At 41.3% G+C, this 26,021-nt stretch overlaps 1 protein-coding gene across 1 annotated transcript in view; it reads left to right on the top strand.

Annotated features, from left to right (window-relative positions):
• The window catches only part of LOC26526255 (unconventional myosin-VIIa), a 713,556-nt gene that overhangs the window by 505,376 nt on the left and 182,159 nt on the right, over positions 1-26,021 (top strand). Inside the window, exons 17-18 of the mRNA XM_026976734.1 lie at positions 10,063-10,458; positions 18,281-19,250. Coding sequence (XP_026832535.1) covers positions 10,063-10,458; positions 18,281-19,250 — 1,366 coding nt within the window. The remainder of the gene's footprint in view (positions 1-10,062; positions 10,459-18,280; positions 19,251-26,021) is intronic.

The following is a 26,021-nucleotide window of genomic DNA, read 5'->3' as shown; positions in this document are numbered from 1 at the left end:
GATAAACTCCCTAGCTGCTCGGGTACAAAGTTTGCAGGTGGAAGCACCGCAAATCATCGCGTACGAAAAGGTAACTGTGAATCCTGAGGTTAGGTGTGACTTACCACTAGACATAATCAAGTCTGTGCCAGAGTTCTCTGGTACCCAAGACGAGTATGTGGCCTGGAGACAGTCGGCCATATACGCTTATGACCTATTCAAGTCTTATAACGGCAGCAGTGCGCCTTCAAGCTGCAGCTATCCTTCGAAACAAAATTCGAGGCGCAACTGGAGCCTTACTCGTGTCACACAATACTGTACTGAATTTCGATGCCATTTTGGCCAGGTTAGACTGCACGTATTCGGAGAAGACATCCCTACGTCTACTGAGGCAGGGGTTGGAGAATGTCAGGCAAGGGGACCTGACATTGATGCAGTACTATGACGAAGTCGAAAAAAAGTTGACGCTCGTCATCAACAAGATTGTGATGACACAGGAGCAAGAGGGCGCTGACTTGCTCAACGCGGAGGTTAGAGCCGATGCCCTGCATGCTTTCACTTCGGGGCTCAAAAAGTCCCTCAGAGCTGTGGTGTTCCCGGCTCAACCTAAAGACTTACCATCTGCCCTGGCTGTGGCCAGAGAAGCGAAAGCAAGCATTGAGAGGAGCATGTTCGCAACTTCCTACGCCAAGGCCGTAGAGGAACGTGCGCAAGCGTCTTGAAACAGGGCCAGGACAGAAACCCACACTTTGTCAGGCGACAAAAGGGTAATGCTAATGGTCAGACCAATAACGACAACCAGGCACCTCAACCTATGGAGGTCGATCCGTCCTCCAAGTTCAGGCAGCGCACTAAATATAACAAGAACAACTCCAATGAGTCCAACGCCTCTAAGAGGAGAAATTTTTCGGACCGTTCCGAGGCGGCAACGCCTTAACAATAATGTCCAGGAGACCCCCAAAACAAAAGACCCTAAGACAAAAGACCCCAAGCTGGAGTACGAGAAGGCAGCAAATGCTGCAGTAGAGGAAATCGATAGTGACAATGAGTACGCTCCAAGCGATGACTCATTAAATTTTTTAGGGGGCGCTCCCCCTTGCCGTTCATCGAACGACGGTTGGCTGGGAGAATTTTAAAAATGTTAATTGACACCGGCGCGGCAAAAAATTACATTAAGCCCGTAAAGGAGCTAGAAAATGTAATGCCGGTCGCCAGTCCGTTCTCGGTGAGCTCTATCATGGCTCCACCGAAATCAAACAAAAGTGTGTTATGAAGGTCTTCAAGCATACCTCTCCGCTCTTCCTATTGAACTCCCTTAACTCGTTCGACGCTATTATAGGCTTAGACCTGTTAACACAGGCCGGAGTTAACTTGAATCTACCTGAGGACTCTTTAGAGTATCAGGGCGGTTGTGAAAAACTTCACTATTTTAGCTGCCCTAGTGTGAACTTCACTGACGTGAATGACATTATGGTGCCTGCCTCCATTAAAAAGGAGTTCAAGGACACAATTTTGAGAAGGGAAAAGGCCTTCTCCACTTCACATGAAGCTCTCCCTTTCAACACCGCTGTCACTGCCACAATTCGTACAGTAGACAACGAACCGGTGTACTCGAGAGCTTACCCAAACCTCATGGGTGTTTCTTACTTCGTGAATAACAAAGTCAAACAATTGCTTAAGGATGGCATCATCAGGTCATCGGTCCGACGTGGGTTGTTGACAAAAAGGGCACTGACGCGTTCGGTAACCAGAACAAGAGGTTGGTAATTTACTTCAGAAAGCTAAATGAGCGCACTATCCCACACCGTTACCCTATGCCTAGCATCCCCATGATTCTAGCGAGTCTGGGCAAGGCAAAATTCTTCACTACCCTTGATCCCGTTCGGCTTGAGAAATGCAAGCAGCATTTTTCAAAGAGCTTTAGACGACGTACTAAGAGAACAAATAGGGAAAATATGTTACGTCTATGTAGATGACGTAATAATTTTCTCAGAAAACGAGTCCGACCATGTCCGCCACATCGATACGGTGCTAAAATGCCTAATCGATGCCAATATGGAGTAAGCCAGGAGAAAACAAAGTTCTTTAAATCCGATCCGGAAAAGGTGAAGGTCATTCAGGAGTACCCTGAACCAGATAGCGTTTACAAAGTTAGATCTTTCCTTGGTTTAGCCAGTTATTACAGAGTCTTCATCAAAGACTTTGCTGCCATAGCCCGTCCGATTACAGATATCCTAAAAGGGGAAAATGGTTCGGTGAGTAAACACATGTCCAAAAAGATTCCTGTTGAGTTTAATGAAACTCAACGCAACGCATTTCAAAGGCTGCGTAACATTCTAGCATCCGAGGACTTTACCCCGCCTTTAAAAAGCCTTTTGACCTTTCGGCATGTGGCATCGGTGCAGTCCTATCTCAAGAGGGCAGGCCGATCACCATGATTTCGCGCACCCTTAAACAGCCCGAGCAGAACTATGCCACAAACGAAAGGGAATTGCTGGCAATCGTATGGGCCCTAGGTAAGTTGCAGAACTTCCTGTATGGCTCTAGGGAAATCAATATATTTACCTCCACAAACCCCTCACCTTCATGGCAGACGCCCTATCTAGGCAGAATTTGAAGGCCTTACAAAACGAACCTCAATCAGACGCTGCGACCATTCACAGCGAGCTCTCCCTGACCTACACGGTCGAAACCACAGACAAACCGTTAAATTGCTTCAGAAACCAGATTATTCTGGAGGCAGGACGTTTTCCGCTCAAGCGAAACCTAGTGCTGTTCCGAAGCAAATCTCGCAACTTGATCAATTTTACTGACAAATGTTGCCTATTAAAAACCCTCAAAGAAGTTGTTAATCCTGACGTCATGAACGCTTTTCATTGCGACTTGCCCACACTAGCAAGCTTCCAACACGACCTCATTACACACTTCCCAGCCACCCAATTCCGTCACTGTAAGAATGTCGTGATAGACATAACCGACAAAAACGAACAGCTTGAAATCGTCACTGCTGAGCACACAGAGCCGCGCAGGAAAATATTAAACAAGTCCTTCGGGATTATTACTTTCCTAAAATGGACAGCTTAGCAAAGGAGGTGGTAGCTAATTGTGAGCCGAAAAAACAAGAGCTCGGGGAAACACCTATACCCAGTTATACAGGCGAAATAGTGCATATTGACATATTCTCAACCGACAGGAAGCTAATCCTGACGTGCATTGACAAATTTTCTAAATTTGCAATAGTGCAACCAGTGGTGTATAGAACAATAGTGGACATCACAGCACCCCTGTTGCAGATTATTAACCTCCTCCCCAATATCAAAACGGTCTATTATGACAATAAGCCCGCATTCAACTCAGAAACGGTCACCTCTATGCTCAAGAACAGATTCAGCATTGCCATAGTAAATGCGCCCCCACTCCACAGCTCGTCCAATGGCCAAGTCGAACGGTTCCACAGCACATTGGCAGAAATCGCCAGGTGTCTGAAGTTGGACAAAAAGTCGAATGACACTATAACTAGTCTTGAGGGCAACGATAGAATATAACATATATAACATATATAACGATAGAATATTACTCGTGAGAGACCAATTGAGGTGGTTCACTCAGGGGCACACGAGCGCTGCCTAGAATTCAAGGCAAGATTAGTAAAGGCACAGCAAGACAGTATCGGAAGATGCAACCCATCCCGGCAAAACCGCGTGTTTGAGGTGGGAGAACACGTGTTTGTAAAGAATAACAAGAGGTTAGGAAATAAGCTAACCCCACTATGCACGGAACAAAAAGTGCAGGCAGACCTGGGAACGTCTGTTCTTATTAAGGGGAGGCTGGTCCACAAGGACAACCTCAAGTAGGCATTCCCTTTACAGTTAGTTAGTAAGTTATGTTAAGGAAAACCCGAGCACTGTAGTATCACCTTGTCTTAATTTCCAGGTTCACCCTCATGATGTTCACGTCCTTGATAGTAGCGAATGCTCGGATCACCTGTACATTCCTGTGTTAGATGGGGATGTGCTGGTGTTTGAAACATTCGAAACATTCGAGTAACCCTTCCGAGTACGCTAGTATGATAGACGAAACACAGAAACTGTCCGAGTCCTTTCCCCATTTGCATATGCGTAAGTTACTAGAGGTCGCTACTGACCATCTTAGAACCTTGTTGTCTGTTCTCAAAGTCCACCATAGGATTGCTAGGAGTCTAGATTTCCTAGGAGCTGCCTTAAAGGTAGTGGCGGGTACTCCCGATGCCACGGATCTTCTAAAGATTAAGATCACAGAGGCCCAACTAGTAGAGTCTAATTCCGGGCAGATAATTATAAATTCCGAAACCCAGAAACAGATAAATAAGTTAAATGACACCATCAATAAGGTGATCAACGCCCGTAAATGTGACTTGGTTGACACTCCGCATTTATATGAAGCACTACTGGCAAGAAATAGGATGCTGTCTACAGAAATTCAAAATTTAATTCTCACTATTACTTTGTCCAAATCAAACATTATAAATCCCACAATTCTTGACCATGCCGACTTGAAGTCTCTTGTAGAGCAGGACACCCCAATTGTCAGCTTAATAGAAGCATCCAAGATCAGGGTCCTCCAGTCCGAGAATAGCATTCATATTTTAATTGCCTATCCCAGCGTCAAGTTCAGTTGCAAGAAGGTCGCCGTCTACCCTGTATCTCAAGCAGCCAGGCATTGTGCATTCACCATTACTTAACATCGCCGGCCACGACCCTGTGCTCAGCATCCCTCTGCTACACCGGATGAACAACGAGAACCTACACTCCATCCAAAGCCTTATGGATGACATGGAAACTGAGGGCTCGCCTAGACTCTGGTTCGTAGCTGGTGTGGTCCTAAACGTCGGTTTGATTGGCTCCTTCGCCCTTTATCTGGTACTAAGGAGAAGACGAGCCTCCAGGAAGATACAGCGAACCATCGACACATTCAACATGACCGAGGACGGTCATAAACTTGAGGGGGGAGTAGTTAACAACTAACAATGTATTGCTTCATAACAACTAAGTAGCTTTGTATAAACAATGCTGACGCGCCAGAATTGGGTTCAGCGCTCCGCGCAAAGAACGCCTGGCAACGGAAAGTTGGCACTTCCTATTGGGAGTGTTGCTTCACGCTGCAAGAAATGCTGAGTCGGCTTGCCGACTTGTGGTGGCGCGATGCATTGCTGTGAGGGTAAACTTAGTTTCCATAATTGTCTTCCCTTCAGTTTTAGTCTTGTGTCCAAATAAATCACAGCTTGCTCCTGTCTTGATCACAAAAATGCGTGCATCGACGAGGTGTCTGAAATATTTGATTGACTCGTATATGACAAGTAGCTCTCGGTCGTACGTGGTGTAATTTCTCTCAGTGTTGCTGAGCTTCTTGGAGAAAAATCCTAGAGGTTGCCAGTCATGCGTTGTTCCAGAACTGCTCCGTTTGCGAGGTCCGATGCGTTACCAACCAGTTGTAGGTCAGATTTCGGTGCAGGAAAGTATAGGAGCGCTGAGTCTGCAATGCTCTGCTTGTAATTCTCGAGGGCTGATATGAGTTCTGTAGGCCAGAGAATTTGTCATTGGTCATTGGTCATTGGTCATTGTCATTGGTCTTCTTTCCATTCCTTAGCAGCTCGGACAGCGGTGCCTGAGTGTGCGAATATCGGGGTAGGCATAGGCGATAGAAGTTTATAACGCCCAAGAAACGGCCTAGTTGGCTGATAGTTTCAGGACGAGCATAATTGACGATGGCATCGATGCGAAACGACGGTGGTTTGATGCCGTGTTCGTTAATCGTGTAGCTGAGAAAATGAACTTGCGTTTGCGCTTATTGACATTTGCTCAGATTGATGCTTAGCACGTGTTTCTGCAGCACTGATAACACTGCTCGAAGATGTTCTTCGTGTTCCGCAATCGATTTCGAAGTTATCAGTATATCGTCTATGTAGCAATATACAAAGTCCATGCCACACTAATATTGTCCATAAAACGCATTTAACCCGAAATGCATGTACTGGAATTCTATGTCCAAAAGGAGTGCACACGGCCGTCTTCTGAATTTATTTTTCTGCCACGGGAATTTGGTAGCCTTTACCAAATCAAGAGTTTCCTGCCATGTAGCTGTTCGGTGAAGTCGTGAATGTGTGCCATTGGTGACCATGTGGAGTTGGCTGGACCAAGGACTTTTGGAGGGACGACATATGCCTTGCTCGATCAGAAAGTTGATTTCCTTTTTCGCAGTGGCAAGTTTACCTCCAGATTAGCGTCGAGGTCTGTCAGAAACGAGTGTCCTGTTGCTGTGTATACTTCGATGACGGTTTGGTGACTTCCACAAACTCTTGCATAAGCTCTCGAAATTTTGAAATACCCTGCACAGTGGAAACGGATGTTGGATTCGCCTGTGCTAGGCACGCACAGTAAGGCATATGGTTTTGAGATCAAAAAGAAGCTGGAATTCGGCTAAAAAGTATGTTCCAATTATAGGTTTGTGTACGTCCGCAATGATGAATGGTCAGGTGAAATTGCGTCTGATATCCAAGTCCAGTTTAGTTATATATCTATAATAGGTGTGAATGATGGTTTGGTTTGCTGCGTATAGCGTCAGATCGGCTTGCGTGGTTTTCTGTTATCCAGCGTGCGAGGTACAACTGAAACCACAGATCCAGAATCGATGAGTTATCTGATGTTGGAGGTACGATCGGTGAGGTGCAAGCGCTGCTCCCGTGGAACAGCTGACTGAACTGATGGATCGCTGATGCTGTCCTGGCTGCCGCTGACCAGCGCGTCAGGCAGCTGCACCTCTAGTTTAACGACGTAGAGCGTGTGCAGGGTTGTCGGCATTTATTTGCGTTGTCACCAAAGCGCTTGTGGTAGAAACAAAGATTTTCCTGTGCTCTGGAAGTCTGTTGACCGGCATTGTCCGCTGGTCTGGCGCCACAAGATGAACAGCGTGATCTGTTGCGTGATTGGTTGCGCTTGACATCCTTTTTCAATGCCGTGACATCTTGCATGAGCGAACGTAAGTTGTCGGAAAGTTCTTTCAAAGGATCTGCAGGGGAAACTGCACAGAAAGCCGGATTTGCAGGAGGAACAAAAGTTGGTGATGTGCCGATGGCAAACGAGACGTTCGTGTTTACGGCTTCGACCTTTTTGTCTGCGATCTTCGCAAGCTTGTCCAAGTCCGTCTCATCCCATACGGGGCGCAGCGGACTCAGCGAGGAATAGGGTGTAAATGATGCTTTCGCTGCCTGGATCCGGTGCCAAGCGTCGCATATTTGCCAAGATTTCCGAAGGCTTTAATCCGGTGGCACCTCCTCCTTGAAGTAACCGTCGCAGTTTTGATTCCAGTTTTTTTTTATATTGTTGAGAATGAAATAAAAAGTGTGTATATGCATGTATACATATGATGCTTATGATTTTTTTTTATGTATGGCCATACTATGAATTATTAATAGAAAATCTTCAATCTATCTTTATGCACTTTTTGTTTTTTATTTGTATTATTTAATAGTATTATATTTTCATTGTTTTCTACGCTTTCTACTTTATACGGTTCCGTTTATTTGAAATCTGAGCAGTTTCGTTGATCTCTTTGATTTCCTATTTTTAGTTAAAAATCTTAAATTTTCATATATGTAATATATAATATAATATTTAATAGCTTGTTTTTCATATATAATTTTCATACATTTCCTTATCTTTTATTTTATTATCTTCATATCATAATTCTAGCTCTTTTATATGCTACTTCTAACCTATACTTTGATTCTCTGGCGCAGTCGTCCATATTGACTAAAATGTCAAGAATGGCACCATTTGCTGGGTGCCCTTCAACAAACAAACTGCCGAAGAACATAATGTCTAACACGTTAAACTCGACAACATTCTGAAGCCCTGTTGTATTAAGAGCCAGTCACATAGCTTGTGACGAGTTGAAACTTCGCACAAATGCAGATGCTAACTGCGAAAAAAAGGCCGTGGGGCTAACTAACTTTTGGGTTAATGTTAGTGCGATCGGAAGATCGTACAGTCTTCCATAAAATAGTACGTCGCTTAAGGACTTTCTGGTTCTTGCAACAAATACACGTAGCGCGTCCGCTCTATACCTTTCGTTCAGTGATGGAGCTACAGTACTGTAGTATGTCATGATATTCTTGTTTATTAGTAGAACAGTTTTTTCTCTACCTCGTCATAGTATTGAAGCAGAGTCAAATTTCCTTGGTGGAGTGTTAAAAAAATACATCAGTGAATATGGCCCGTTAGTTCAGGGGAATGTCAAATGATGAGAGGACTATATCAACTGGACCGGGGGCTTGATAATGCTTAGATCTACCGTCGTACTTTTCGTACTCCTTATAATATATGTACGTGTATGCAATTTGTGCCGCTTTTTGCCACGTTTTTGCTCTCGTTGCATATGACGTTAATCCTAATTTTGGCTTCTTTATATGTCTATACCTCAGGTGAGCCGGTATTTACGCAGCCTAAGTGTTCTTTAATATCTTGTAATTATACCCGTCACTCGTAGAGAAAAGGCAGAATAAAGCGTTTCCGACCATATAAAGTATATATATTCTTGATCAGGATCTGTCCGTCCATCTGTCTGTCCGTCCGTATGAACCTCGCGATCTCGGAAACTATAAAAGCTAGAAAGTTGAGATTAGGCATGCAGATTTCAGCAAGTTTGTTAAATGATGTTGCCATGCCCACTGTATCGTCCACAAACGATGGACGCCGGCAATTGATCCTGAGCAAGAATATATTTACCTTATCCCTCTAGTTCACTGATGAAATTAATAAATGTTCAAATAAGAATTATATTTTGCCCGTCTCGGCTACTCGTAGGTTCAGGTCGCTGCTAACTATATATTAGTGTCTCGGCTATACGTAGCTACACTACCCGCACCTCTCGTACCGCGGCTCTCGTATAGTCATCACTATTAACCAGAAAAATGCCAAAACCGTCGATCATATGCTTTGGGGTGGTCTGAATATTTGATGAGAAATACTTAAAAATATTATATAAACTGGTTATGGGTCTTGTATACGTATTGTATACGTAAAAACAGCTAGTTTAAGCTCAAAGATATGGAGCCGTCGGAATAAAGCCACAACAACATTAAGTCATAGTCACCTTCAGACCAAGGCTACCCAAATTTTGAATCTATGCATGGCAAAATCTTAGCGCATATAAAGTAGTCATGAATATTTCCTCACCCCTGCCTGAGATCATCAAAAAATAATGTATTTTAGATTATCTGTAATCTGTCCCAATTTTCATAATGTAATAGACCCCATAAAATAAAATATTTATGCCTCTTATATTATTATAGAATAAGTCAAGCGGCTATTAACCTGCATCCAAAACCAATACTAGTCCTCCTTTTCTGACGTTTTCCTTTACGACTGCAGACTGTGAAGGCTCTTTAAATTCGAGAACGAATCAGGTGGATTTTAAGAGCAGACTAAGAGTAGTGCCTAATTATAATGATATATTGATGAAAGGAAGGAAACTACTGAAAAAACATTCGACAATTTAGAAAACCAACGTACAACATCAGCTAATGCTTTCAAACGTATGAGGATAGAAGAGGGTAAGGAGTGTTCCCCGAATAAAAAAACAAAAATTACTGCAAGTGTAAATAATCTAAGAAAGGAACTTATTTGTTCTATCTGCGGATCTTTGAATCAGGTAATCGTCAACATACAAGCATTTTCTGGAATATAGATACAAATTGCGAATAAAATTAAAAAATTAAAAAAAAATTTTAAAATTTGTGGGCTGTAAAATGAGCATGGTAAAAATATATTTGGCAAATAGAAATTTACAAGACTAATAAAAGTAATTATGAAATTTCTCGTTCGCACTTCCACTAGCTGAGTAACGGATAACTCATAGTCGGGGAAACCGACTATAGCAATCTATCTTGTTTTCTTCTGCATACAATGAATGTCATGGGTTTACTTCACTTTTTCGTTTTGTTGGCCGATTCTGTTGTTCGGCAATCCGATGCTTTCTTGTTTTGCATCGATCTATCCATAAAAATGATAAAGGTACTATAAAAGTTTTTTTTTTTGTATTTTTTAGGCTATGCGCCGCCTTGGAACAATAGTGTGCAGATTTTTTTTCTTAGACGCGCGCACCAAAGCAATTGATGTACACCCGACGGATACGGCTGGTGACGCTGTGCTGAAGTTGGCTGAAAAACTCAACTTAACTACTACTGATGGATGGGCAATTTATCAGAATCGTCCAGACGGTGAAGAACACATAAAAAGTTATGACTATTTGTATGATATAATTTCAGCATGGGAAATGAAACAAGCAACACATGCAAGTACAAAAAAAACAGTAAATGGCTCTTCGTCAGGTGAAAATCGATTTGTTTTTAAGAAAAGGCTTTTTAAATCAACTCATGAACTATCACAAGATCCTGTCGAAGTTAGCATGTTATATTCACAAGCAGTTCACAGCGTTGTGAAGGTAAGTAATATGTACTATTATTATAATATAATAGGTTGGAAAATATCTCCCTTCCGCTTTTTTGCTCTTTATTCAATGCCTTATAAAAAGTGTTACAGTGATCGGATTTAGTTCAAATATGCGCCGTTTTGTTCGATAATCTGTTTTCATCTAGATGGCAACTTCATAATACCTCCCTCGTAGAAGCCCCCCTCCTTATTTGCGAAGAACTCGGACAGCCACTTTTCACAAGCCTCTTTTGAGTTCAACTTTACACCACCAAGGGCATTCGCCATGGACAGGAACAGGTGGTAATCACTTGGCGCTATGTCCGGGCTATATGGTGGATGCGATAAAACCTCCCATCCGAGCTCTTGTAGCTTCTGACGAGTCATCAACGAAGTGTGTGGTCTGGCGTTGTCCTGGTGGAACACTACACCCTTCCTGTTGGCCAATTCTGGACACTTCTGGTCGATCGCCTGCTTCAAGCGGTCCAGTTGTTCGCAGTAGATGGTAGAATTAAGCGTCTGGCCATATGGGAGCAGCTCATAGTGGATGATTCCCTTCCAATCCCACCAAACACACAGCAAAACCTTCCTGGCCGTCAATCCCGGCAATCCAACCTTATATTTATATGCTTAATCTCAATTTTCTAGATTTAAAAGTTTTCGAGATCATAGCGCCTAAACATCGTAGGAACAGTCGATTCTGCTTAGAATATATCTACCTTTCTACCTTTTAAATAATTTTCAATAAATCTAATATTACTTTTTATAACTGGATTTTATGACCTCTTTGTCCTTTTGTACATAGTGCGTTCTATAGTAAACAGGACTTAAAAAAAAAAACAGAACAAATGGGTTTATCACCTTCCATTGAGAACTCTGACGTTTCATTTCGGGATCATATTGAAAACACCATGTTTCGTCACCAGTCACCAGTCTATGGAATTTTCGGTGATCACGGATTTTGGTAGGCCCACATGTTCATCGTCATTTATGTCCTCACGACCACATTGAAACTCTTCTCCGCCATAAACTTGTTTCATCAATTGAAACGTTTCGTTAAACGTTTTACCAATTTTAAAACAAAATTTGTTGTTGGCTCTTTGTTCGAAGTTTATTTTCGCACCGATGACAAAAACATACTGACACTTAAATCGCAATTTCTTCAGTTACAATAGATTAAATGTCAGATAGAATGTTACAATATATGGCAGATTCTAAGGCACAACAAGTCCTGTTTACTTTGGAACGCACCTTGTATGTTTGACTGTCTGTCGTTCTGTGTAAAGTTGTATTGTTGATATGCAAAACAAAATTTTTTCCGAGATTGCTCACCAGCGCAACTTGGGCGGTTAATATATGTAACTATAATTATTTAAATAAAATTATGCATGTTATATATATAATTATAACATGGTGGCGTTAAAGTGGGATATCGAGAGACCGAGTGGGAGGGTCCAAAATGCTTTTTACATATTAATTGAAATCGGTGAGACAAATCACAAAATAAAAGCGTAACAGTTTTGGGTAGTTTGTGGCGTAAGAGTTTGTGTGCGCAAATGTGACGTTTCTAGAATATACAAGCTTAATATTAATCTTCTAATTGTCATTTTTTAAAATATGGACAGTTTGGTTTAGCGGTAAAGCAGGTAGACAAACATTTACCTGTGTGTACGCTTCCAGGTGCGGATCACCTTTTTGACTCCACATTCCACGTGCGGTTCATCTAACGGACTCTGCACTCCACGTGCGCATCACATCGCAGATTCTTCATTCCACGTAGGGATCACTTCATATTTTAAAGTTAGAAATTATTACTGTGTAGATATTAATAAGAGATAAGCGAAAGATATTAGAGTTGTTTTGTAGGGTATATAAGTTAACAAGTAACAGCAATGAGAGCTGTGCGTACCGAGGAACGACACACGAAGGTTTACTTCGGATGCTGGTTGGCAGCCGTGATCTGTGCAAGATAGGGTAATCTTAACTTCTCTCTTCTTATATTAATCACTTCTAAAGTGACAGCCGAAGAATAAAGGCCCATCATCGTAATCGAGTCTTTTATTTAAAATAACCGCTGTGTATATCAAGTCGGAGCTACGACCCTGCTACCGGCTTATTCCAGTTGGACACCTGAGCTATAGTCACCGATCGTGGCCACCACCTGGTCTCGATCCGCGCTCTGTACCACACCATAGCTACAGAGGTGATATCGAGGTGACTGTGTTGTGGGCAGCAACGTGCCGCTACACCCATGTAGCAATCCCGTGAGCAGCGTCGTGCCACGGGGACACCCCCTGCAGCATTTGGCGCAGGTGGAGGCCACATCATTTTTAAATCATATCTGGAGCCCAATCAAGTCGGCGACCCTGACAAGATCACATAATCTGGAAGGCACGAGCTAAATAAAACCCATTTGAATTGGCAAGCAAGGACGGACTGTCCTGGGCAGAAGAGGAGAGAGTTGGAGGAAGTCACGAATAAGTTTACCGGTTACTTAATATCGACAATATCTGCTCCTGAGATTGCAGTGTACTTGCCTGTTGCTATAACCGGCAATGTGAGTTGTGATGAAGGCCTCAATGCGGTGAAATCATTGCCAGAGTTTTAGGGGTCTCAGGGAAAATACGTTTCTTGGCGACAGGCAGCAGCAGCTGTATATGAATTATTCAGCGAGTATAGCGGTAGTTATAGACATTACCAGGCTGTTCTCATAATCCGTAACAAAGTTAGGGGATTTGCTGTCATTAAATACAATCCCTAATTTTGACGCCATTATTAGACGCCTTGACTCTACCTATTCCGATAAACGTTCATTACACTTGCTCGAGCAAGAGCTTACAACACTCAGGCAGGGGCAGATGTCTATTTTAAGAGGAGGTTGAGAAGAAGCCCTCACTCCTTACAAACAAGACAACTTGACATATGAGACGAATCATGCCCGATATATGAATGATAACCCCTGGCTGATGTCCTGCGTATTTTTATTTCTGGGCTAAAGATAAACTTAACTGATGTTAACTTAACCTGCTCCATGTTAACTCAACCTGCAGACTAGCCTTCAGCTCTAGCAAGGGCTCAGGAAATAGAGGCAAACCACGAGAGGCACGCCTTTGCGACACAATATGCCAGATCCATAGAAGATAAATATCTCAGACTGGCCCAAAATCGTCCATTACAAAGGACATTAGAATCCAACCATGAAAATACGTTTAAAAAGGGGTTAAAAATCGGTTTTTTACGAGGTTTCGTCAGCTGACAAACTTCCAGCGCCCTCAGGGATCTTCCATGCCATAGGCGCTTTATGCACAGCAGCAGAGTGCACAAAATAGACCGACTAGCTCTAAAAAAATGTCTGATTTCAAGCGTCAAAGAGTTAACCATCTGTTCGAAGAAGATCGGAATGATCAAAATGAGGATCATTATAATCAGATTGCTAACGAAGCGGTAGATGACATAGACGGTGACGAGGAAACAGACTATGAAAGCGATTCCGTACATTTTTTAGGGGTTCATCCCTGCTTGCGTTCGTCCAGCGAAAAGTAGCGGGGGAGCAACGAAAATTTATAGTGGATACGGGGGCCTATATCAAGAAAGAGATAGGATTGCCGACTTCAGTTTCCGTCGACTCACCCTTGGTTGTTAAGTCACTTCATCGCTTTGAAAAAATAGAACGCAAATGTGAGCTTGATCTGTTTGGTGTAGAAAGCCATTTCTTCTTATTACCTGGACTTAAAACATTTGACGGCATAATTGACCTCGACCTTTTAGCGCAAGTAGTTGCGACAATTGACGTCAAGGGCAATTCTATCAAGTTTAATGGAGGACGTGAAGATCTACCATAAATGCGCTCAAGTTAACTTCACGGAGATGAAGAAGATGAAGCCCCCAAAAGTTCAAGAAGATTTTCAACAGATGATATGTAAAAACTCGAGGCCTTTGATGACCCCAATGAAAAGTTACCATTCAACACAAATGGCGTAGCGACCATTCGGACAGAGGAAAATGAGCCAGTTTATTCAAAATAATACCCGATTTCGTGAATCGAAATGGCATTATTCGGCCATCCAAGTCTCCCTACAATAACACCATATGGGTTGTAGGAAAAAAAAGGTACCGACGCTGCGGGATCGCCCAATAAACGCTTCAGTCGATTTCAGGAAGCTACATTTAAAAACAATTTCCGAAAGATACCCGATGCCGAGTATAAATATGATACTGTCGAATTTCGGGAGGGCAAAGTTTTCCACCACATTCGGCCTTAAGTCCGGATATCACCAGATTGAACATGAAGAATTGGACCGCGAAAAGACATAATATTCAGTCAACGGAGGCAAATATGAGTTCTGCCGCCTACCGTTCGGGCTGAAGAATGCCTTAAGCATCTTTCAGAGGGCCATAGATGATGTACTACAGGATAAGATAGGAAGAATCTGTTACGTTTATGTGAATGACGTTATTGTTTTTTCAGAAAATGAAGGATCCCACATTGTTCATATCGGACAGGATTTAGAGAGCCCCAATAAGGCCAACATGCGAGTGTCTAGGCAAAAGTCAAATTTTTTTAAAGAGTGTTGACTTTCTTGGTTTTGTTGTCACAAAGGAGGGTATTAAGACAAGACAAGACAAGGTCACGGCCATCAAGGATCTGAGATCGTTTCGAGTTTGGCAAGTTACTATAAATAAATGCTTCATTAAGGATTTCGCATGAATAGCAAGACCTTTGACGAATATTCTGAAAGTTTAAGGTGGCAGGGTCAGCAGATGCCGTTCAAAAGGCATTCCGGTGAGCTTTGATAAGTCTCAGCTTAGAGCAATTGACAAGCTTAGAAGTATCCTTGCATCAGAGGGCGTTATTCTTCATTATCCTGATTTTACTCGACCATTTTATTTGACGACTGATGCGTCATCCTTTGGCATAGGTGTAGTATTGTCTTAGGGAAACCAGCCTATAACATGATATCCCGAACGCTAAAAGAAAGAGAATTAAATTATGCTACAAATGAAAGGGAATTATTGGCAATTAATATATTTGGGACTGTCTCCGACAATACCTCTATGGCAAAAATGACATAAACATATTTACGGTCTTACCACTTATACTTGCGGTCTCTGACAAGAACCCATTTTCAAAAATTAAGCGTTGCAAAGCCCGAATCGAAGAGAGCGGTGCATATGTCACGTCTGTCGCAACAAGATATTAGTGCTTTGCAGAGCTCAACAGAGTCAGATCGAGCCACTATTCACAGTGAAAAATCCTCAACATTTGTCATTTAGGCCACGGAAAACCCATTACACTGTTTTCAGAATCAAATCGTATTGGAGGAGGCATCCCTGCCGAATAAAGAACTATTTATAGTGTTTTATACTAAGATACGTCATCAAATTGATTTTACTGATTGGGAGACATTGCTGGACTTATTGAAAGACGTAGTAGCGCCAAACGTAGAGAATTCCATACACTGTGAGCTTCCAGTCCTGGCCCGTATTCAAGATAGTCTGGTTCGGCTCTTCTGACCACGTCTTGGTTTTGTAAGTCTTGGGTGGCGGACGTCAAGCCTGATGAACAAAAAGAAAGTTTAGTTATTGAATATAACAGAGCTCATAGGGCTGCTTAAGAGTTAAGCAAGTGCTACTTGACTATTATTTTCCAAAAATGGGTAAAATTGCAGACGAAATCGTTTTAAACTGCAGGGTTTGCCAAAAGGCAAAGTAAATCAGGCATCCAGTAATACAGGAATTAGTTATAACCCAAATACCAACGCAGGTTGGAGAGATTTTACATATAGACATCTGCTCAAGAAGGGGAAGTTTTTCCTCATGGCTGTTGATAAATTTAGCAAGTTTGCGGTGGTTCAGCCAATTGCAACACGTTCAATATTGGATGTTAAGGTCCCAATCCTTCAGCTGGTCAACCTTTTTCCTAATGTTAAATCGATATATTGCGATAACGAGGCATCGCTTAAGTCCGAAACAATACGATATTGTGAAAAGGTTCCACAGTACTCTTACAGATATTGCCGGGTGTCTTAAATTGGAATTATTATTATTATTCCTTCAGGCGACTATAGAGTATAACAGGTCATTTCACTCTGTCACGAATAGGAAACCTGTCGAGATCATCCATGCTAGTGCCGAATTTGCGCCGGATATAATCATGAGCCTAAAAAAGGCACAGCAGGAACAGTTAGATCCGAATAATCCGACTAGGGAGAATATAGTATTTGAGAGTGGTGAGAAGGTGTTAGTTAAAACTAAGAAGAGACTGGGGGATAAACTTACGCTTCGAGCGTAAGGGTCGTCGAGAATATGGTCGATGCTGATAATATAAGTAATATAAGGACAACGGTCCTAATTCAAGGGAGGGTGGTCCACAAGGACAATATTCGGTAAGACCACCTACAAGATTGTTTTATAGGCTAATAAGTTGTGGTAGATACTCTGCGTGTTACCCAAAAATTTAGGCTCGTATAAATGCTCACGCAACCAAGGTCAGTAAAATGGCCTTCTGTACCACACCACAGCTAGAGAGCTACAGAGGCGACATCAAGGTGACTGTGTTGTGGGCAGCAACGTGTCGCAACACCCATGCAGCAGTCCCGTGAGCAGCGATGTGTCACGGGGACACCTCCTGCAGCGAATTAGGAGTGGAGGATCTTGTGCGCTACTACCTTGTCGCATCCATCTTTAAATCATAGATATCTTAGATACATGTAGCGAACATTAAAATGTGAATTTTAATAAAGAATATATATTAGAATATAATAGAATATATTGGAATAAAATATTGAAATGTTAACAGAAGATACTCATCGGTTGATTATTAAATAGAGATGACAACCGTGAAGAATACCATGATTGATTAAATTTAAAGGAACGGTTTTCACAAAACGGTTTCAATGAGGCGTGGTATAGAAGAGAAGAAACGACTATCTAAATCTTCCATTGCTCGCTGAACAATCTATTTTATCCTAACTGCATCTAAAACGTCCCCTTCCGCTCCTCATATTGCTTATGTCTACATATTAATGATTTGAGAACTGCAATTTGAGAGTCAAATATCCCAGCCCTGAACATAGTCATTTACTCACATTTAGCTTGAACACATTAAATTCATCAGATGATTTAATTTATTAAATAAATACACAATTAGAAACAGTTAAAACATAAATCCACTATATGTAACATTACATAAGCACATGCACTTTAACCATTGTTACTTTTCGAGTGTATAGTCTTAGTATATTATATTACGAAAAGATTGTTTGAGTTTCTTTGTTATACCCGTTACTCGTATACTAAAAGGGTGTACAAATTCGTTGAAAAGTATGTAACAGGTAGAAGGAAGCGTTTCCGACTATATAAAGTACATCTATTTTTGATCAGGATCAATAGTTGAGTCGATCTGACCATGTCCGTCTGTCTGTCCGTCCGAATGAACGTCGAGATCTCAGGAGCATAGACGCAGCGCATGTCTGTTAAATTATGTTCTCACGTCCACAAACCGCCCAAAACTGCCACGCCCACAGTTTTGAAAAATGTTTTGACATTTTTCCCTTTTTTTATTAGTCTTACAAGTCCACTCCACCGCACACTCTTTTGCAATTTTTACCGATATTCCGATAGAAAATTATGAAATTTCTCGTTTAAACTTCCACTAGCTAAGGAAGACGTATCTGATAGTCGGGGAACTCGACTCTAGCATTCTCTCTTTTTTTATTTTTTGGTTATCTCCATCTTTATCGCACTTATACACACTAAGTTGAGCATTTGATCCAATTCTTATTTATATTTGCAACTGAAGAGTTACCAGAATTTATTTTGAATTACTTTCGCAGAAAGACGAATTTCCGGTCAGTGAAAAGGTGGCACTTCAACTAGCAGGACTTCAAGCTCAAGTAGCTTTAGGAGATCCATCCAATCAGCCAAAACCAGAATATTACTCAGATATAAACAGCTTTTTGCCAATAAGAATTTCAAAAACAAGAGAACAACAATTTTGGATACCAATTTTAGCCCAAGCCCACCGACAATACGGATCCTCAAGAAATGAATTGACAGCTAAAGTATTGTACCTAAGCTGCGTAATGCAATACCCACTGTATGGCACAACAATGTTTAAAGTTAATTACAAGGGGTATTGGAATTTGGCAAGCAATATTATTCTTGGAATACATTGTGATGGACTAAAGTTTATTAATCTTGAAGATAAGTCTGTTATGTACCAATTCAAATACGTGGATATAGAATCCATTTTGTTGGATCCAAGTGACAGTTTTATAACTATATCACTTAATCGAAGCGCACAACTATCTAAAAGCACTCGTGATGGAAGTTCTATTATAGAGTCACAGAAATGTTTCGTATTTGAGACACCGCAAAAAAATGATATAGGATCTTTGATCATTTCGTATTACCCTCCGCTGTCTAACTGGATCTTAAATAATTTGGAGTGTTCAAAAAAATATAAAGGAACCACTCAAGAAGACAGATTGAGACTTCATCAAAATGTTGTTCTGTGTAGACGACAGTTGGTTGATATGAATATAGTCAAAAAACCGCACGATTTAGGTTTTCTAAGAAACACCCTAAGACGTCTGTCAAAGCATCGATTAGAAAAATTACGAACGGAGCAGGGGTCTAACATGCAAGACCATGGCGAAATTTACAAAGGATTTTCGCACACATTTTGGGCATTTAGTAAACAACAAATTCCGTTTTGTCTAAGTACATTATCTGACCAAGAAGAAACCGTAATGGTGCAAGTATTTCATTCAATATTAACATTTTCTGGGCTTGGAACATCAGGTAAGTGTTCAAAAACTATCATTCATTTATGACAGCTATAAAAGTCAGAGCTTGAGATCCTCATGTGCACATCGTGTTCTATTTAATGAGATACATATATATTTAATACTTATCTACATATGTATTTATATGTATATGTACTGTGTGTTTGTATAACATTTAGTACATTTCTGCTTCGAGGAAAACTGGCTCTTCTAGGTTGTTTAATAAATACCTAACTAAACGACGTTATAAATTATTATTATTAATTTTAACCAAATTATACATTTTTCGTTCCATTGTCGTTCCGTGTTGACACCATGCACCAGAAGCTTACTTATAATAGGATATTTAAATTATTATAAATCTATTGTTTAATTACTTCTTTGTTTAAACCAATGGATGTATTGATCCTTATCAAGTTTCTACAAATTAACAAATCCTACATCAAAAATATTCAACAAGTTCCAGATTCGTTGAAAAGTATGTAACAAGCAAAAGGAAACGTTTCAGTCCATATAAAGTATATATATTCTTGATCAGGATCAATAGCCGAGTCGATCTGCCATGTCCGTCCGTCCGTCAGTCCGCATGCACGCCTCGATCTCAGGAACTACAAAAGCTAGAATGTTGAGATTAAGCATGCAGCTTCCAGAGACTTAGACGCAGCGCAAGTTTATTTCCACCGCACAAAACCGTCACGGCCACACTTTTGAAAAATGTTGTGATGTTTTTTCATTTTTGAATATATCTTGTAAATTTCTATAGATCTGCCAAAAAACTTTTTGCCATGCCCACTCCAACGCCCACGAGCCGCCCACAAACTGCCACGCCCACACTTTTGAAAACTGTGATATTTTTTCACTCTTTTATATATCTATAGATTTGCCAAAATAATTTCATTTTATTATTTTCTTTCCCAATTTTAACCGATATTTCAGAAAATTTTGAAATTTCTGTTTCGCACTTTCACTTAATAACGGGTATCTGATAGTCGGGAAACTTGACTATAGCATTTTATCTTGTTAAACTTAAGCTTAGGGTCGAACGGTAACGATGTGAACTTTAGACAAGCACAAAGAAGACACACCGTGAACTAATGGGACATTTGTGGACCTTGGACCCGAGCGGGCAATGCGCAAAAAGCAATATAACGGGAACGCCCATAACGGCTTATAAAGGATGACGCAAGCGCAGCTCGAGGCCAATCAGCTAAACACTCGTAAGTCATACGTGCCAAAGGATAGTCGGGCAGAGTACGGGCGCGAGTCACGCAGTCCGAACGCGGACAGACAGTCAACAAGAAGCGGGGCAGTGAACAAGAAACCCGTCAGTGAAAACGCGCACCTGTCGGCAACAAACCGGAGAGAGAACGCGTAAGACACAACAAGGAACCAGTCGGTGCGAGATCAGTCCGTGTGTGTCAGAAGTGGACATCCAAGGACAATCACTATGAGTGAGGATAGTGAAGGCGGAGAAGACAGGGCTTGGTTTAAAGGTATTGTGGAGTCAGTGGTTGGTGTATTGCGGCAGCGGTCCTAGCGTTTCCGGGTGTTTGCAAAGGTTGTTCTGGGAACAGCTCTGTTTCGACCTAACGGTCGTCACATCTTGCGGCCACCATAATATCCTTAGACCGGTTGAGCCGGCACGGAATCCGTTTTCGAAGACGACGCAGGACGACGACGGATCGACGACGCGCAGCAGACGGCGAGGACCATCGGAGTCCCTATAAAGTATACCTTGAATAAAGCTGACGTTAATCTGAAACCCTGTCTTCTCCTTGGTCGGGCAATCACACAAATCATAAATTTGGTCAAACAAGCAAACTCTCTGAGCTAGCCGTTGCAACTTGTAGCGAGCAGAACAAAGAAAAACAGTTCGTTACAAATGTTTCGGTTTAAAACATCATTTGCATAGAGCAGCCCAGTTATCGAACGCCGATTCTCTAAGAGGATAATACCATAACAGGTATGGACGAGATATGATGAACGGGGATTAGAGAAATGTAGGGACTGTTCTGCAAATTTCATAAATCAAGACCATTGATATACACAATGGTAGATGAGCTTCAAGCAATGGAAGCAAACCACCCTAGAACGGACGTATGCCGAGGACGAATCCCCAAACTTCATTGTATTTTACCTAACGATTCAAACATTGCATACCCCTTTGGGAGAATACAATTCAAGTAACTGGAAAACTGGAATTCTATCAGAAAGGACTGCAAGGTCCAAAATCAAATTCTAAAAAAACAGGGGTTCCCTATTTGTGGAGTATCAAGAAGTTTTTGACAAGAATTTGCCTTATGCAACCACATGACATTTATTTATATTTAATAACAGATTATTCTTAGTGCACAAATTGCTAATTCTGTCGAAATCAGCGAGAAGAATGAAACCGTCACTAATAGAGCTAATTGTTATTAATTATTAAAATTGAGATCGTCGCCTACAGAAGTTAATTAGGAAATTGTATGCACGAACAAATAACAATGACAAAAATAATGAAAAGTAACGATAATGACATTGAGAAAGTTTAGAAGTTGCTCCATGCTGGTCCAGTTACCACATTTGATGTAATCCATAAATAATAATACAGACGTGACGACAAACCTTGTCGAAGGCTTTAGCAAAATTCGAATCAACCAGAGAATAGGCCTCAAAGGCTTGCATGCAGTGTTTCGAGAATATAGCAGGTTAACCCCATGCTAGTCGATATAAGTCAGAATCAGGAAGAATAATTTTTTACAAAGTAATTTCGAGATAATTGGAAAGAAATGGTAAGATATTATTACCAATATTCCATCTAGAAATAATCAATCCTCGTCTTCTAAGGTGACGTTAATGCGGGAAATTATGCATATGGTCATGATAAAGAGCAGATAAAGCCAGCGCCTTAAGCCGCTTAAGAACCCTTTGATGTATTTTTGACATTTTAACATGGGATTCTTTAATCAAAACTCAACTTCTCAGTCAAATTTCTTGTATGATCACATCTCGGTTTTGAGGTTTTTATAATGTGCCATAGATTCCCCAAAGTCCCCAAAGTGCAGTCCCCAAATTTGAGCATCCGGCTGATAGTTTGATTACCTATAAATGTTTGATCTTCTGTGTTAGGTTTTGCTTTACATGTAAGTTTGTTATATATATTTGTCTATATATGTTTATAATGTTTATATATGTGTGCATCTATGTACTGTTTTTATCTGTATGGAGGAACTGGTGTGGAGGAACGTGACATAGGATTATGGTTTATGGTATTGTCACACGGACAATCGATAAACTTTGCCCGCCGTCATGGGCCATGGGCCGTCTTTTACTATAAATTTTTTGGAATATTATTAAAATAACTAAAATATTTACAATAATAAGCTTTCAATAGTAATTCTAGTAATAGTTATAATTTTTAGTGCGCGATCGAACGCAAATTGAGGATACCTTTGACTCCTGTGTGGCGTGTCAGGAGCTCCTCGTACATGAGATGCTTTTTGATGGGAACGTCTTTAAAGGGAGCGTCTCCCAATGGCCAATAAAATGTAGGGACTCCATTGTGGGCAAGAACCAAACTTCTTGTGTTGTCGTGTATTGCCCGTTACGGACAATAATCCTTAAAATATAGAAAAGGAAAGCATGAGTTGTTAGCTTGGAAGATGTATGTTGTAGGTCGCTTTCAATGCGAAGCAATCAGAAATTGAAACGTATACAAAAAGAATACAGAGCTTGATAAGGAGGATTGAAACTGCCAACAGAAATCACCACAGAGTAGGTCGTAAGGTGCTGCCTCTCCAAACTACTTGGTAAATTATCGAAGAGGAGCAGCAGTTGTCCGCAACGGTGCCGATTGGTGGAAACACATACAAGGTGAAAATCGACATCGGATCAACGACAAGCTTCGTGAGCTAATAACTGGCGGAAAAGCTGGCTGCTCGGAGAACGATAAAAAGGACATGACGGTAGATGATAGGTGCAGGCGGATCAGTGAGGTAGAAGTCGAATTCGGCAACAGACGACTCTCCTTGAGCCGCCTGATACTCCAAATGGTAGTGGATGAGTTGGTGTTGGGATGGAACCTACTTTCGAATTTTGGCCGAAGTCAGATGCAACGGACTCGAAATCGGTGCAGCAAGACGACGAGGAAGGGGACGTGAAAAAAAAACCTGGAAGCAGAGCTCGCAGAATTTCGTGTTATGGTTGGAACATCAAATTGTAGCCAAGCACACGAAAACCATGATTACCTCTATTTTGGGTTGTTTTGGACCAAATAGAAATAATACCATCTAGTTTGAAAGTAATGTAAAGAGAAAAGAGTAAAAATAAATTTAAATGATAATCAAGACAGCTTACAGACCCAGTGTTCACACTATAAACTAATGCGTACACTTAATGAGTTCAATTCGGGTGTTTGAATCTAACTGACTCGCTACTGCGAGGGCATCGCCTTTTATTCATTCTTACATAGGTTCTTATCATCTAATTATATAATGCAGCGCTTGTAAGACGCTGCAGTCTGCGTTGGTCAATGCAGCTGAGGTTTATCTCAAATCTATGTTTGAAGCCTATGACCGCGCTAGTCACCTCCCGCGTGATCATATCTCTTGACACTTCGGCAATAGACCACTGCAACCGTACTTATCTGTAGTTGCCACTTATGCTGTCCCGTGACATGTTTATTGCAGCCCTTAAATAGAACATATTTATAGATTGTCTACTTATCATGTCTAAACACATGTTTAGACATTCTCCGGGGGGGAAAAATGTACGGCCAGTAGTCGTCTATCATTTATGCGTTCCAGCTCCAGCTGGTTTTGCTTCGCGAACAGGAAGTTGACAGATGTTGTTTAGCGATCTTTTTACTTCCCCATCGCTTGTTTTAACCGTGACTACCCGGACTTTATCATCTTGTCCTTTAGTCGTACTAATGATTCTTCTCATTGGCCATCTTGCAGGGTGAGTGTTCTCATGTTTTATAAGAACCAGCTGTGCCTCCTTCAGATTTGGCTTTTCTTGGCGCCATTTGGTTCGCTTTTGCAATGACACCAGATACTCCTCTTTCCATTTCTTCCAAAAATCACCTCTGATGCGTTGAATCAGCTTCCATCTATCCAATTCCCAAAAGCGTTTCAGGTCCTTTAGATTTATTGATGTAGTGGCACTTATAATTTTTTGCTTTGCTGCTCGAGTTATATTTCCGGACACAATCCATCCAAATTTGGTTTTTTGTCCCAAGATTCCATTCACGGTTTTTATTTTCTCCATCATAATCAGGGGAAATAGATCCACACCTATCACTATGTCAATTCTGCTTGGCTCGTTGAATCGTGGATCTGCTAGCCTGTAGCCCTTCCACTCTTTGTTGATATCAATATCAAACTTTTTGCTGGGAAGGGCTCTATGGAGTGTTGGTAAAACCAATGCTTCCGTTGATGCTTTGAAGCTGCTTGGAATTTTTGGTTTGATCGTCAGGTGGACACTATTTTTTGATAATTGAGTAGTCAGGGAGATACCTTCGACCTCTATAGTACTCCTTACTCTGGGAATCCTTAATATTTGTGCTGCTTTCTCTGAAATCAGCGTCTTCTGGGATCCACCGTCAATAAGCGCCCTCAACTCGTTGTAACCTCCAGCTTTGTTTTTCACTAAAACAACAGCTGTAGCCAATAGTGTGTCTTGGCCTTGCTTAAGGCTATTGCTGTTGATACTGCGTTTTGTGTCTTCATGCAGAAGGCTGTTGTGTCTTTTGGAGCATCGATTGCATGTAATTTCCTTTCTGCAGTCGATAGCATTATGCTTTCCAAAGCATCTAAAGCACATGTTGTTCTTTTGAACGAATTCTTTTCTTTTTTCGATTGATTGTGCTCTGAATTTGGGACACTTTATCATATCGTGGCCATCCTTAGAGCAAAAGGCACACGATCTAACTTGCACTTTTCTTGTAGCAAGCTGAGCGGTATTTTTGGTAATGGCATTTACTGAGTTGTATTGTTGCTCAATAAACTCCAGTACATCTTGTAAGGACTGTATAGCTCTTGCCTTTTTTACATGCTGTTCATACAGCAGCAAGGCTTCTGGCGAAAATTTCCGCAGCAGAATTTCTGTTAAAATTACGTCAGCAGAGCTTCCTATTTTTCCTTTTTGCTTTATGATGAATATGCTCTCGGTCGCAGTATCCAAAAACTTCCCTAAATTTTTCTCATCATGGGGCAGCAAGCACTCCAATTCCATTAATTTGTTGATGTGTTGGGAGAATATTTTTCTGCTATTCTCATAGCGTTTGCAGATAAGCTCCCACGCTGCTGCATAGCTAGCTGCTGATCCCGTTATCAAATGGCTAACCACCATTTGAGCTTCTCCTTTTAAGCAGGCTCTTAAATATCCCAGCTTCCTTGTGTTGCTGAGATCTTTCCTGCTGTCTATTAGTTCAGAGAACAGATCGAAAAATGTTGGCCATTCCTTCGCATTTCCATTGAACGTTGGAAGGTCCACTTTTGGGAGTTCTGGCACGTCGCAGTTGGAACTTTTGAACAGTTCCAACTTCATTTGAAGTACCATCTCTAGTGCGGCAACTTCAGATTGCAGAATGTCTGCCTCATCTTGATCAAAGACAGTTCTGTCATACTTGTTTTCAAGCAGTTTCAGTGTGTCCGTCACGTTGGACCAATGACTTTTCATCATTGCCAGCTGCTTTACTAGTTCAATCTCACTTGAACTATCCAGGGTTTCGTAGATTAGGCTCATCTGTTGCCTCACCCTGTCCGCTCTTCTATCCACCAGTTGAACCAGATTATCAACTGGA

Source organism: Drosophila erecta, unplaced genomic scaffold (assembly GCF_003286155.1).
Source record: "Drosophila erecta strain 14021-0224.00,06,07 unplaced genomic scaffold, DereRS2 tig00000021-arrow-pilon, whole genome shotgun sequence".
Lineage (NCBI taxonomy): Eukaryota > Metazoa > Arthropoda > Insecta > Diptera > Drosophilidae > Drosophila > Drosophila erecta.
This window is presented reverse-complemented; position numbering and strand designations above follow the sequence as displayed.